This window comes from Protobothrops mucrosquamatus, unplaced genomic scaffold (assembly GCF_001527695.2).
Source record: "Protobothrops mucrosquamatus isolate PMUCROS unplaced genomic scaffold, P.Mucros_1.0 scaffold23, whole genome shotgun sequence".
NCBI classification, from domain to species: Eukaryota; Metazoa; Chordata; class Lepidosauria; order Squamata; family Viperidae; genus Protobothrops; species Protobothrops mucrosquamatus.
In genome coordinates, this window is record NW_015386408.1 from 373,310 (window position 1) to 386,891 (window position 13,582).

At 38.0% G+C, this 13,582-nt stretch overlaps 1 protein-coding gene across 1 annotated transcript in view; it reads right to left on the minus strand.

The window, feature by feature from the left end:
* Positions 1-3,948: 3,948 nt before the first annotated feature.
* Positions 3,949-13,582, minus strand: part of HIVEP1 (human immunodeficiency virus type I enhancer binding protein 1) — a 52,212-nt gene continuing 42,578 nt past the window's right edge. The window contains exons 7-8 of the mRNA XM_015810820.1: positions 8,165-8,682; positions 3,949-5,953 (exon numbers count right to left, since the gene is read on the minus strand). Coding sequence (XP_015666306.1) covers positions 4,781-5,953; positions 8,165-8,682 — 1,691 coding nt within the window. The 3' untranslated portion in view covers positions 3,949-4,780. The remainder of the gene's footprint in view (positions 5,954-8,164; positions 8,683-13,582) is intronic.

Below are 13,582 nucleotides of genomic sequence, written 5' to 3' on the forward strand. Positions count from 1 at the left end.
TTCATCTCTCTCAGCCCCTCGGTAAACCAAGGGGATGGTCGAGATCCACGTCGGGTCAGAGGCCGCAAAGGCACGACTCGGTCCAATGCTGCGGCGGCAGTTGTCTCCCATGCCGCCGCCTGATTTTCCGCCGAGTCGTGGACCAGATCCTCCGGATATGGCCCAAGCTCCATCAGGAACCTCTCAGGGTCCATCAGTCTTATATATGGCTTCACTCAGGGTCCATCAGTCTTATATATGGCTTCACTGCAGTGCTTTATAGCCCCCTCTAAGCGGTTTACAGAGTCAGCATATTGCCTCCAATAATCTGGGTCCTCATTTTACCGACCTCGGAAGGATGGAAGACTGAGTCAACCTTGAGCCAGTGAGAATTGAACTACCGAACTGCTGGCAGCTGGCAATCAGCAGAGGTAGTCTGCAGTACTACGTTCTAACCACTGCACCACCACGGCTCATAGATTATATTCCTATTAAGTCACTATTAAAGGGACAAGGGCATAGAAACTGGGCTTACTAGTAGACACTATTCCCAACTTAAGTCAGTTCATCAGCTGAGAATAAATGGCTGTATTCATACTTGCCATACTTACTGGCAGAATTACCAGTGTCACCAACCTCATCTTACAGAAAACATCCAGCTGATGAATTGAAGAATATAAATAAGGATGCTCTAACCAATGCTCTGTCCTGGTCTTTGAAAAGTGCCTTTTTGATGATTTTAATAAACCTCAATCTTTGCAATAAGAAAAAATTTACATGAAACTTCCCTCTGCTCTGCTAAAGCCAGCTGTGATAGAACTTGCGCATTTATGGCAAAATGAGAGAGATGAATCACTGGGACCAGGAGACAATTCTAGCCCCTCTTAAGCTCTGTCTTTTAAAAATGGAAGTAAATTGACTGAGCAGCTTAAGAATGCAGGACTATGGTGCTGATTTGAGAGAATGGCATAAAAAACCCCCGTGGCAATACCTTTTAATTAAAATGAAATAGAGCTAGGCTTATTATATAAACATTAAAACCTATAGGCTTCCACAATAAATCTGACCATATTAATAGGAAATCCCTTCTGGCTTAGATAATTATTGGTGGAGATTGGAAACAGTGACATGTCTTTTGGTTTCCAAATAATTCCTGATGGGAAAATCTAATCATACTCAAAAAAATCGGATCCCAATTTTGTATTGTATTATTGTTTCTGGCTGGGATATCTTCTTGTGCTTTAAAAAAAATTAAAACATAATCATATTCTAAACATTTAAATGACTCAGCTTGCAATTCACAGCAAGTTCATAGGGGATTTTGGATTCATTTGATTGTGAAGTTTACAGACACCTTTATTAAAAAGAATACATTTTCATAAAAATGGCTACTATAGCACTCCTTTTACTAAGCATTTGCTCGGAAAATTTTTTTGATGAGGCATTTGGATGACATTAGATAGTTTGGAGAAGTGTTGTGTGTAACCATAGGGAGGGTGTTGGGCTATGAAAATCTAGTTTCATTTTCCTACTCAGCCATTGAACTTATTGGGGACATAACAGCAGTGATAGAAAAGAGAATGGACAAATCCACCTTTGGGGGGGGGGAATAGCACTGAATTACTTTTGAATTTCAGCATATGACATTGTAAACTTTGCAGTTCAAAACCATCACAAAACTCAGCAGGCACGCAACTTCAATAACCCTTTTCATAAAACTGCTCGCCAGTGTTTAAGTCAGACATTATGTCAAGAGCAGCTTTTTTTTCTGGATGCAAGAAACTTCACACAAACCTCCTTAACAGTTTGGTGGCAAATCAAACAAGTCTGTTTTAACATTTGACCTCTTTGGGCAAAACAAACCTTGTCTAACAAAATAAAGCTAAGCATGCCTGGTTAATTAACTCATCTGAATGCAAAGGTTTTGCTTCCCTGACTGAACTTCAGGAATGCAGAATTGTTTCGTTCGCTTCAGGGGAATTTTAAAGTGGCTAGAATGGTATTCTGTAGGGATAAACCACAGTGATCTAATGGTCCTTGCTAACAGTCTTTCATATTGTTAAATATAGGTTTATCTGGATATTAAGTGTCTTAAACTACAGCATGATTTCCGTACAGCTTCTACTCAACATTAGAACTCTGCTGCCTACACCAGAGGTCCCCAACCTTTTGGGCACCAGGGACTGGTTACATGGAGAGAGCTTTTTCTGCGGACCGGAGGGGGCATGGTTTTGTGTGCTGACTGCATCCTGCGTATGGGGCTTTGCTTATTTGTACGGCCCAGTTGCTGGCATGTTGCGGTCCAGTACTGGTCCATGGACCGGGGATTGGGGATCCCTGGCCTAGACAACCTTCAGCAACGTTTCAAGAGTCTGGCAAGAAAATCAAGTGACTTTATGCTCGATCTCTTGCAGGATTTTAGAAGTCTGCTCAACAGTGTTCTGAAAGGTAATCATATAATCCACTGACATCATATGAAACAGCAGATTAGGCTGAGTTTTCTACTGAAACGTTAGCATTGTTATTGCCATATGTTTCTTCCTCTAGTCAAGCTTATTCTGTGCTACCATATTAAGAATGTACAGTGCTAATCAACATTTATGAAAATTCCAATGGCTTATATATAAGCATACAATCCGCTTCTAGTCATCTTAATAATGTAAAGGGTATTGTTTTCAGCAAGCAATGGTGAAGTTTTCTTTTCTTTTCCAGGATATGTGACCAGGAATTGTGCATTCTAAGGCAAATAAAGTCTAGGACTGAATGGAGAATTATCCATTCTATCCCTTCCTCCCCTTAGTACAGCGGTTCTCAACCTATGGGTCGGGACCCCATTTGGGGTCGATCGGCCATTTCACGGGGGTCGCCAAGCAAGGCTGTCCGCCATTTTTTTTGTCCGCCATTTTTTTCCCCTTTTCCGGCAGGTGCCTTACCTCCCTTGGGCTGGGCCAGTTGGTGGTCGGCCTGCTCCGTCTCTGCCGCTTGCCAGCTACGCCTCGGCCGGCGCAGGGGGCGGAACCACGCATGCGCGGTACTCCCGGGCAGGGAAAGTCCTCGACTTACGACCGGTTGGGTAGTCCTTGACTTACGACCGGTTTAGTCCTCGACTTACGACCGGTTGGGGGTCGCGGCATTAAAAAGGTTGAGAACTACTGCCTTAGTATTAAGAATGTTGCCTTTAAATATGAACTCCTACTTCTCATATCTAGTTATGGACTAGGATTGTATAGGATGTGATTCCCCATGGAAATCTATACATCTGTTGTATAGATGTTTTTTTCTATACATCTGTTGTATGATTCAATACTGTCCAATCCTTCAAAGACAAGAAACAGGTGACACCCATGTTACTTGCTGTCTTGCCTTACTGAAGGAAACACATCTACTTTAAAGATATACTCTAAAACAGCGACCCCCAAACTTTTGGGCATCAGGGATTGGTTCTGTGGAGGGTGGTTTTCCCGTGGACTGGGGGGCACGGGTTTGTGCACTGCCTGGATCCCATGCATACACACGTGGGGCTTTGCTCACTTCTGCAAGCCAGTTTACAGCCCAGGGTTGGGGACCCCTGCTCTAAAATCTTCATCTTCAGCATCTTAAGTTATACTTCAGCAAGTATAACTTAAACTTATAACAGAAATGAACAGCTACTGTAGCATTTAAATCTTAACTTGGTTAAAAATGGAAACAACAGAAGCACCTTTTTTCAACATTGCTCTTGCATAAAACAAGGCTTTATGCTTGTTTTTCGGTAAAAAAATAAAAAGTAGCCTGAAGGGTTTTCCATTGTCGTAAAGGTAACTATATTTAATTCTGTGGCAGCCTGACTTTAATAAAATAGCCAAACTTAACAAGAAATAGCATGAGCCTTCCTTCATTTTTTTTTTCTTTTAATAAAGGACTTTAACAACAAAAAAAAAGCGAAGTTGTTTTTTGAGAATATAAAAAAAATCTATTGAAACAAGAAAAAACTCCGTATTCTGGAAGTTCTTTTTACAATACTGCTAAACAAAAGAATATATCACTTTTTCAGTAACTCTCCTAAAAAAACTAATTGGACAGGATAGAGAGGAACAAGGGAGAGGTTATTAGCAATGTATTTACAATTTTAATGTTTTTGTCATCATCATTATCATCATCACAGAATAAAGTTGTTCTTTCTTGTTGGTTCATTTAGAAAGAGGTACAACTTAAGCCAGTAGTAAAGTCAGTAAACAAAAATTTTACTGAAATAGTTCAATAACACAGATACGGGATTTTTGTTTTAAGTGTAAAGCTAATGTCATACATGAGAAAAATGGACAGAACTTTTTTCCCTCCCCCCAGACTAATATGGGTACAATAAATATGGAATTGTACATAACTGAATCTGTACATACAAACTTCGCCCCACAGCCATAAAAATTTACATTTAACAGTGCAACATATAATTTAATCATTTCATTTGACATGAGATTTTTTTTTTTACTTACGAAACAAAAGTAACTACTCAGGTTTAATGTACATATAATATATAATTTTGACAATCTGTACATTTTTCTAAACATAAAACACAAAAAAGGCACAATTGTCTATACAACATGTACAAAAAAATGGCCGGAGCTGACAAGAAACAACAATTATTGGTCAAGAGTTCATGATTGCACAAAGATTAGTAATGAGTTTGTGTCAGAAAATATGTGCTTTAAGTAAAAGGAAGGTTTGCAAAGAAACCTAGTTAAGTGTTACTTTAAAAAAAAACATACACACAAAACAAAACACCCGCAATCCCACACACAACCCAACATGAAACCAAAACACCCTAGGTTGCAATTACTAGTCTGTCCTCATCATCACTGCTGCCATCGCTCAAGTCCACCTTTGGCAGCCTTTTTGGCCGATGGAATTCTTTATCCTGAGGGACCATCTGATGTCTGGGGGAACTGGATAAAATGTCTGAATTCACTTTTGCAGGAGGCTCTAATCCAGAAGGCTGTCCCACCTGAATAGCACTAATATTGCACTTTGGTTTTTTGGGACTCTCTGAGTCAGAACTTTCAGAGTCCGGATTATCCGGGATATCATGCCGTCGACAGTCCCTTGCAGGGGCCACTTCCAATCGATTCTCGATGCTGTACCGCTTGTCGGCAGGTGCCTTCTGAGAAGATAGAGCACTGGCAATCTGAGCAGGGTCCGGAGTAGCTAAGCTTCCAGAACCCTGGTCTTGGAACGTTTCACAAGTGTTATTTCTGGAGGCTGGTGGTTCTACAATCCCCTGATCATCTGCAGTCTTAGGGCTCACCGAAGGAGCTAAAGTTGGCAGTGCTATATTCAATATTTGCAGGCCCGGAATGTGTGCCTGAGGACTCGAGATGCGCTGAGAGGAAGTGTTTGCAGTCAACACTTGTAACCCTACGGCATTGAGCGTTAATCCCGAATGATGTATCTGTGGTGCAAGGCTGGTGCCGGCCAGGCCTAAGATATTCACCGTTTCCATGCTCAGGGATGGAAGAGGCTGCAGGGCTGGTGCACTCAGACTCTGGATGCCTGGCACATTAATTTGGCCTATAGGGATACAGGGAACCACACTGTTCACTTCTGCTATACCAAGGTGATTGGTGGTGCTGGAGACTGCACAGGCTGGATCGCCAAGAGCACTTGTAGTTCTGTGGATCACACTGACAGCAGGAATAGTGAGCTGTACTGGCCCAGCTGGAATGGGTAAAAAAGTAGAGTATGTGGCTAAGCCAGCAGGTACCACGTGGATCCCCCCCATTGGAACCACTCCATAGGGACTCTTGGTTTGCTGTTGAGAATGCAAAGGGAGGTGGCTAAACAGATGAGTCTGTGGAGGTGATAATTTCATGGTGTGTTGGTGTTCTCCATGCTTTTGCTCTTGGATCTCTGCAAAAGGGGATGCCACTGAAGGAACGACAACTGTAGTTTGTGTACTCTGGTCTATGGGTACAGAAGGAAGTCTAGAAGAAGCTGTGCTCTGCACAAGAAAAGAGAAAGCATGAGAAAGGTGATTATGGTAATAGTTCTGAAATATGCATCTGCTAGTTCCTTCTTAGGCTGAAATGCATGGAATTTGATTTAGCTGAGAGATCTGAGTTTGAGTTCTTCAATGTTTTAGACTAAAAATATGGGTGGAGTTCATGGTCACTTGGTTTCAAATTAATTTTAAGAATCCCCAAATATCCTTTCTGTTTCTATACCTTGACACATGACTGAACTCTATTTAAATCTTTCAATATTCTAATTTATTAGTGGAACAGTTGCAACATTAGCTAAGGCATATTCTTTTTCTGAAGAATTATCCAGGCAATATGGCCTTGTGGTGGTGTTAAAAATAATCTTACGGTATTTTCCACTGGTACCAGTGACAACCTGTGTCAAGATTGTAGCACTGTTCAAGCATTTAGAAACCAAAACAATCACAACATGAACACTTTAATTAAATCTCGCTCTGCTGATGTAATTTAAATGAAGTTGGCTTTTCTACAGACAACTGCACATCCAAGGTGGAAAATGCCATGGAACTCAGCAGAACAACTGCCCAGTGCTATCCAAACCTGAAAATAAACATTTTAATGTTAAAATCAGGCCAAGTAAGGATTTAAAATGGGCTCAGTAACCAATTTAATCAGTAATAATAAGAACAGTTTTATTTATAAAATTTAGAGGCGAACTGACTTCAGAATAACTCTGGGCAGCTTAACTTAAGATAAATAGAAAACAATAAAAAAATGTTCATGTATGTCCAGGGAAGCCACTTTCCACAAACATAACTGAAAGTCCTCTACGACCACCCTACCCTAAGCCTTGGAGAACAACCAAGTTATAGAACATCATCAGGGTGGGAACCACATGGATCGCTTGAGAAATTTCATCCAAAGAGGGTAGCACCACAACAGTGAGGGCATGTTTCCTAGATCCCAATGGATAAAATCTATCTGGGAGATAAATTGCCCCTGTGCCATGAAAGACATTAAAGATGATAATATTGAATTGCACACAAATATAGGATATAGACTTATTTTAAAGCATCTTGCTAAAATGGTCATTAGCAACTAGGTGACAGGTTTTTTTTTTTGTATTCACAGTCCAAAGAAGGTTTCTTAAGAAAGACCTGCAAGATTTGTTATTTTGAAGAGGGCAGCAAAACACATGTCTAAGTGAGTTGAGGAGGTGCTTAATCTCTTTCAAAATGCTGTTAAAATCCAAAATGGATCAAAGTCAAGAAATATGGGTTGACAATTCATCCAACATAGTGGCCGAATCCTCAGTTCACAATAACCGAATCTGATATAAAGCCAGTCTAGATAGCACTCCAGAGAACTTAACATGGAAGCTTGCTATTATTAATACTGTCATAAAATAAGTAAAATAATAAACTTCTGCAACTCTGATCACAGTTACCATGAATCTTATATCAAATGCTTTTCAGTGCCTTCTGAAAAACAGGGAACTAAGTGGGCTTAGCCTGCAATATTTGGCAAATGCGTCTTTAGTCCTCTTTTGTACACCATTCCATGGATAGACTAAAATTTAGACATAAACAGCAGTGATGCTCAAAGTAGTTGGAACACTTCAGATTGGTTTTAATTGATCCACTACTTTGCAAAAAGAACCAATTTGTTTTAAACCATAACAGAAATGAACACACACACACACACATACACCCCCCCACTGTTTTCCCCCAATACAAAATCACTCACATCCAGGCAGTAGAATATAGCAAATCCAGAGTGTGGTATGCATCTTAGTCCTCACCTGGACTACACAAAAACAACTTTTAACCTGAATACTGAAACTAGAATGCTTCAATCCTACATTTTTAAATTCCTCAACCAGGTTGGGCAGAAAAACAAGAAACAAGAATTTCTGTACATCTGAGGGATATAACTTGGTAACTTCCATTCTCCTCAATTCAGCCATTAAAGTATGGATGCAAGTTGTATCAGTGTAACATTTTCAAAAACGAATCCCATACATTTCATTGCAACCAAGGTGCACAACATGCAATCTAATTCTCCCAATTTTGTAGTGACTCATTTTTTTGAAAATGCCCAGGTCAGCATGATTAATACCTGTGTCCCAGAAAAGCATCATTTTGCCAATAAAACAATAAGCACTGCCTGCTTTCCCTGCAATAAATTCTGCAATTTAAAAAAAAAACACCAAAACTCCTCTTTCCTCTCACCTTCAAAGTTGTTGTAGTACTAATAGAAGGAGAGTTGCTTCCTAAGACTTCTTTTGCATCTGGGAAATCCACATACATTTGATGACATGGTGACGTGTGAAATGTTTCTGAAGACCCGGCAGGCTCTGTGCTTGTTGCTCTGTCTTGCATGCTTTCCTTCTTTGCTTCTCTGGAAATAGCTGCTGCTGGTGGCCCTGAGTTCCTGCAGTCCGACTGCACTGTACTAAGTACTGTCATTTTTGTGAGAAGTGCTTTTGGCAGGCCATCCGCAGAGTCTGTGTGAACCCCAGCGAAACAGTCCAAAAGTCTACTTTCTTCATCAGCACTTGAAACCTCATGAGAAGCATTTCTTGAGGGGTGATGCTGTGGACTGGCTGAAACAGAGGGAGTCGCAGATAAAACTGATTCCGCTTGGCTATCTTCATCGTCATCTTCGTTCTCGTTGTCTTCATCTTCTGGCCCATCGGAGTCCTCTGGATCAAATCCAGACTGCTCATAATTTAAACGTTGCTTTTCACCTATGAAAGAGAACAAAATTAAATTCCCCTCTAACAGCCCAGCAGATTCTTTGCATTGCATTTACTTTACTTTCCTGAACATTAACTCCATGCAAGTAAATAGAAGTACAATATATGCAGAAATCCATTTGAAACCTCCCACCCACCCCAGCCAAAAAGTAGCATGTTGGAGTGAAGGACTTTGGACTGGTTGATTCCATAAGTGGTGGAAGATATGGCTGTGCTGTTTATGGAAGAAGCATTCAGACTTTTTTTAAAAAAATAAAATAAAATAAGGGGCAGTATTTGGACATGTAATATATCCCCCCTCAGATACAGCACATTTCAGTTTTAATCAGTTTGTACACTCACTAAGAAATTACTAAGATTTAATAAAGCTCTATGAAAGCCAACTTTATACAGTGTAACAGATGGATAGCCAGTGTCTTTTTAACAGTTTTTAAAGGGATAGCCACGGTAGTCTTTTTCAGTGCAGAAGCTCATGTTATTTTTTTTAATAATCCAGCTTTTTACTTTTTTATTTTAATTTATTTGATTTTTTTAATTCAAGGATCATGGTTCATTTTGTCAAATTTGCGGAGAATGCTCCTACGAGATGGCTGATGACGTATTATACAGTAGTCAGAGGTTTTTTTATTAGAGCAATGCAGGGCTTCCAATTCAAAGAGCAAAAGACTCTTTAGAACAGTGTTTCTCAACCTTGACAATTTTAAGGCATGTGGACTTCAACTCCCAGAATTCCACAGCCAGCAATGCTGGCTGTGGAATTCTGGGAGTTGAAGTCCACATGCCTTAAAATTGTCAAGGTTGAGAAACACTGCTTTAGAACACACAGGGGCCAGGAATTGCATAGTTCTTTGCAATTCTTTTAACCACAAGGGTCTTTTAATGAAATTGGGCAGGCAATCATAGCATAATATATGTATCTTGTTGTTAGTGTTAAATTCACATCAGTAGTATAAAAGGAGAGCAGGCTATATTAGTTAAGTATCTGTACAATAATTTAATGATTATAGATGTGATGGATGAGGAAAAGAAATAACTAATTATAACTAATAATAATGTGCCAATATAAAGCAGCAGCTTCCAGCCAAAACAATTTTTCAAGAATACCTCTAGGTCTCACTTTGCCCCATATATAGTTTCTGGCAATTAAAAAAGATGGGTGTTTTCCTGCCCAGGAAAAAAAAAAGGAAGATAGAAACCCATTGAATCTTATCCAATTTACCTCATTTGTTTTAAGCTGTATTTTTATTAGAGTTGGAGGTTTAGATTCAGGCCTTGGGTCAAATGAATATGGGATGAAGAGGGCTGTTTATGGAAATACCCATTCATGAACTAAGGTAAAAATCTGTGGTATGTGCACAATTTTTCATAGCAGCTGTCTATCAATCTCTGCTATTGACAAAGAATAGAGATAGGTCATTTTAGTTTAAGAGATCATGACATTCTATATATCTTTCAAGGTAAAAGGTGTAAACAGGCTCCTTTGAGTTTGAAATAATGTAAAGATCCATATCATAAGAGACATGCTTCTTCCTCTTCTTTTTATTTATTCACTGTCTTTGCCCTGAAAGCTCAAGGCTGAGAGAAGGAATGACTGAACAAAAATCACTCAAGTAAATTTTATGGTCAAGCTGAGATTTGAACTCCGTTCAAGAAGTCCTCAGGTTACCAGAATTTCCGTTCCTAAATGATGCAGTTGTAAAGGGCAGACATGTAATCACATTGCTTAGTGGTGGCAATCCTGCTTGCTGCTGTAACCCTAGGACTACATGGGGCGTTAAGCAAGGACTTCACGTGACCTCAGTGAGGATAGGGGCAGAAGTCCTAGGAAATCAAGCTGTGGGGGAGAATATAGCCAGACAGGCGGTTGCCGCAGAGGGGAGCTACAAAGCATAGGCTGTTGTGCAGGTGCCACGGAGGGGCAGGGAGTGCCACAGGCAGTCACTACAGAGAGTGGAGATGGGGTGAAGAAATGGTGGGAGCAACTTCTGACTTCTTGCCGACTTCTCCATTGATTTTTGCCTTTGGAAATTTGGCAGAAAACATCAGAAATTACAATCATGTGACTGCAGCTTGCTGTGACATCATAATCATGAGCTAGGCACCAAGTGCCCAGAATGCAAAATCATGACAGCAGGGTCACCGCAATAGCTAGAACTCTGAGGATCAGTCATTAGTCCTCCTCATTCAGCAAGCATTTCCAATGGAAATTTGAAGTGCCTTTATACATTCAAGACAATTTCTCTGGTGACATGTGCATCTTGTAAGAATTCTCTTTAAAATTATAACATAGAGTAAATTTCAATCCTTTCAACCATATATTTTCCTGCTGCACTGTATATTATAATCAAAATTTTTAGCCCACTTTTAGCCCATGTTATCTTTCATTTCTTCTTTTGTTTCAAATCTCAATAAAAGTTTATATATTTTAGCAATTCCATGTTCACCATTTGTACACAATTCTATTTCAAATTCAGTCTTACAATGTTCAAAAGCATACTCTATTTTAAATCTTTCTAATAACTATAAATAAGAAAACTATTAGCAATTATATCTCTCTGCCACCAATTATTCTTTTGATTTTATTTTGTATTCTGCTTGACAAAAATTCTACTATCTCACATAAGTTAGCCATTTATGTTTGCCTATTATTTCTGAATCAGTGGCCATCACCTTAGAACTACCTGTAACAAATAACGTTATTGTTAAATTCACAGCGATCAATCCGGGAGAAAAAGTATAGAGTCCAAACAATTGAAGAACTGCTGTTGATTGCTCTCAAATTCATTCTGAAACTCTGAATCATATGAAACTATATTGATTAATGCAAACATTTAACAATACAAATAATCAAGAAGCAGTTGCTTTTGAGAATAAAGATTATTCCCTCTACATGCTCCAGTATTGAGTAACAACAAATGGGAGATGCTTACCTTGCTAAAAATGTTATCAGTAAGGTCTGAAACAGTTGTTGATAATGTGGTTAGAAGCCCTTTCTTCCTTTTTCCCTAATAAAATACTTCTTAGGAGCTTCACTAAAAGGCTTTTTAATGCCATCCACACTAACTTTAAACATTAGAATTGATCAAAATGATAAATGTTGAAGAAATGATATAATATCGAATAAGGTAACTATTCTTTCTGTACTGTACGTTACTTAATGTTTTTCTACTTCAACCGAGCTATTTGCATTGTAATTTAATTACTATTAAAATTTAAAAGTATTTATGAATCATTGAAGATTTACAACTCTCAAGGAAAATTCAGCTATAGTTTGATAAAATATGGTTATTATTTAAACTAACAATGAATTTATGTGTAAAGATTCAAATATTTTATTTTCTTTATGTGTAGAATACCATATGCATAACATATTCATTAATTAACCACTTATAGTAGCGGAAAAAAATATTCCTTCTGGGACATAAAGCTATAAAAAGTATAGTAATACCGAATTTAAATACATGTAAATAACAGTATTTCTATATATAAACATTATGATGGAAAGGTTTTCATATTTTCATAATGAAAATCTCTTTCTGTGCAGGAAAGATGTTTTTATATCAATTTGTATCTATTCCAATTTTAGTTTTACATATTTCCTTGCTTAAATTTTAAACGTCTAAAAATTTGGATTATATTTATATCTGTTTTATTTTTATTTTTTCTTTCTGATACTGACATCCACTGGGGAAACTCATACTGGAGCAACTTAAAAGCATCGGAGATTTAAAATTTATCCTGAAATAATACTGCTTACTAGCTGTCAAGCTCCTTTTTATAAAAGTAGTTAAAGTATTATTCAAATAGTTCTCTACTGTTGGAGGGGCTCTTGTCATCAACCATAAGCTAGAAAAAATATAGATTTTACCACATATATATCTTGATGGGAAACTGGTTGATAAATTATGCTGTAATCTTCTGCGGAAATTAAAATAGTATATTTTAATACATACAGTACTATTATATATTTGTATACATTTAAATTTTGGAGAAGAGTCACATTTTAAACGTTTCTGAAGTTCAGATATATTTGTATAAATTAAAATTTTGGAGAAGAGTCACATTTTAAACATTTCTGAAGTTCAGATCAACACTTTAAGAATTGTGAGTGACCTGAAACTAGTCCTAAACTAAACTAGTCCTTTTATAGAAATTCCATGGAATTCAACAGAAACCTCTTCCAAACAAACGAATTTGGGATTGGGCATTTGTTATCTAAATGGAATGTGCAATGAAAGCTCGGGCAACCACTGTGGAAAATGATATGCCTAAGTTGTACTATATCACGTTGAATGGTTCACCTGGTCTGACAGCTTAGCTCAGAAGCCAGCATTCCAAACATATTAACCTTATATTTTGGGTGGGAAGAACATTCTTTAGATCAGGAGATGAAAGATGCAAGGGTGATTTGGAACATAAAAGGGAAACTAAGTGGTATTTACTAATACCCAATTGATAGTGAATCTGAAACAAGAAAACATCACACAATCTACCAACTCTGCTCTTCTAAATCCTCCAATCATTAATCAGCAAGTCTCACAAAACCAAATTGAAACTATAGGACAACTATGATGGAAACTTCACAAATTCTTGTTAACCAACAATAGCTTTTCTAACGAATACATTCTAGTTCCTCTTTTCACTCAAAAACGGTCCAATCTCAAAGTTATTCTTCTGCTTTAAAATATAGGAAAACCGAATAAGAAACATTCAAGGATGAAAAATAGCTAATAGAGTGGCTTAAATTTCTATCTGAGCATTAACCTTAACGTTTTCCTGTCAATTTTTATGAAAGATAACAAATAATGGAAAAAGATTAGGAAAAATAATCTATATATTTAACAGAATGATATTATTAACAAATACATAATTGATGCTGAGAAAGAACTGT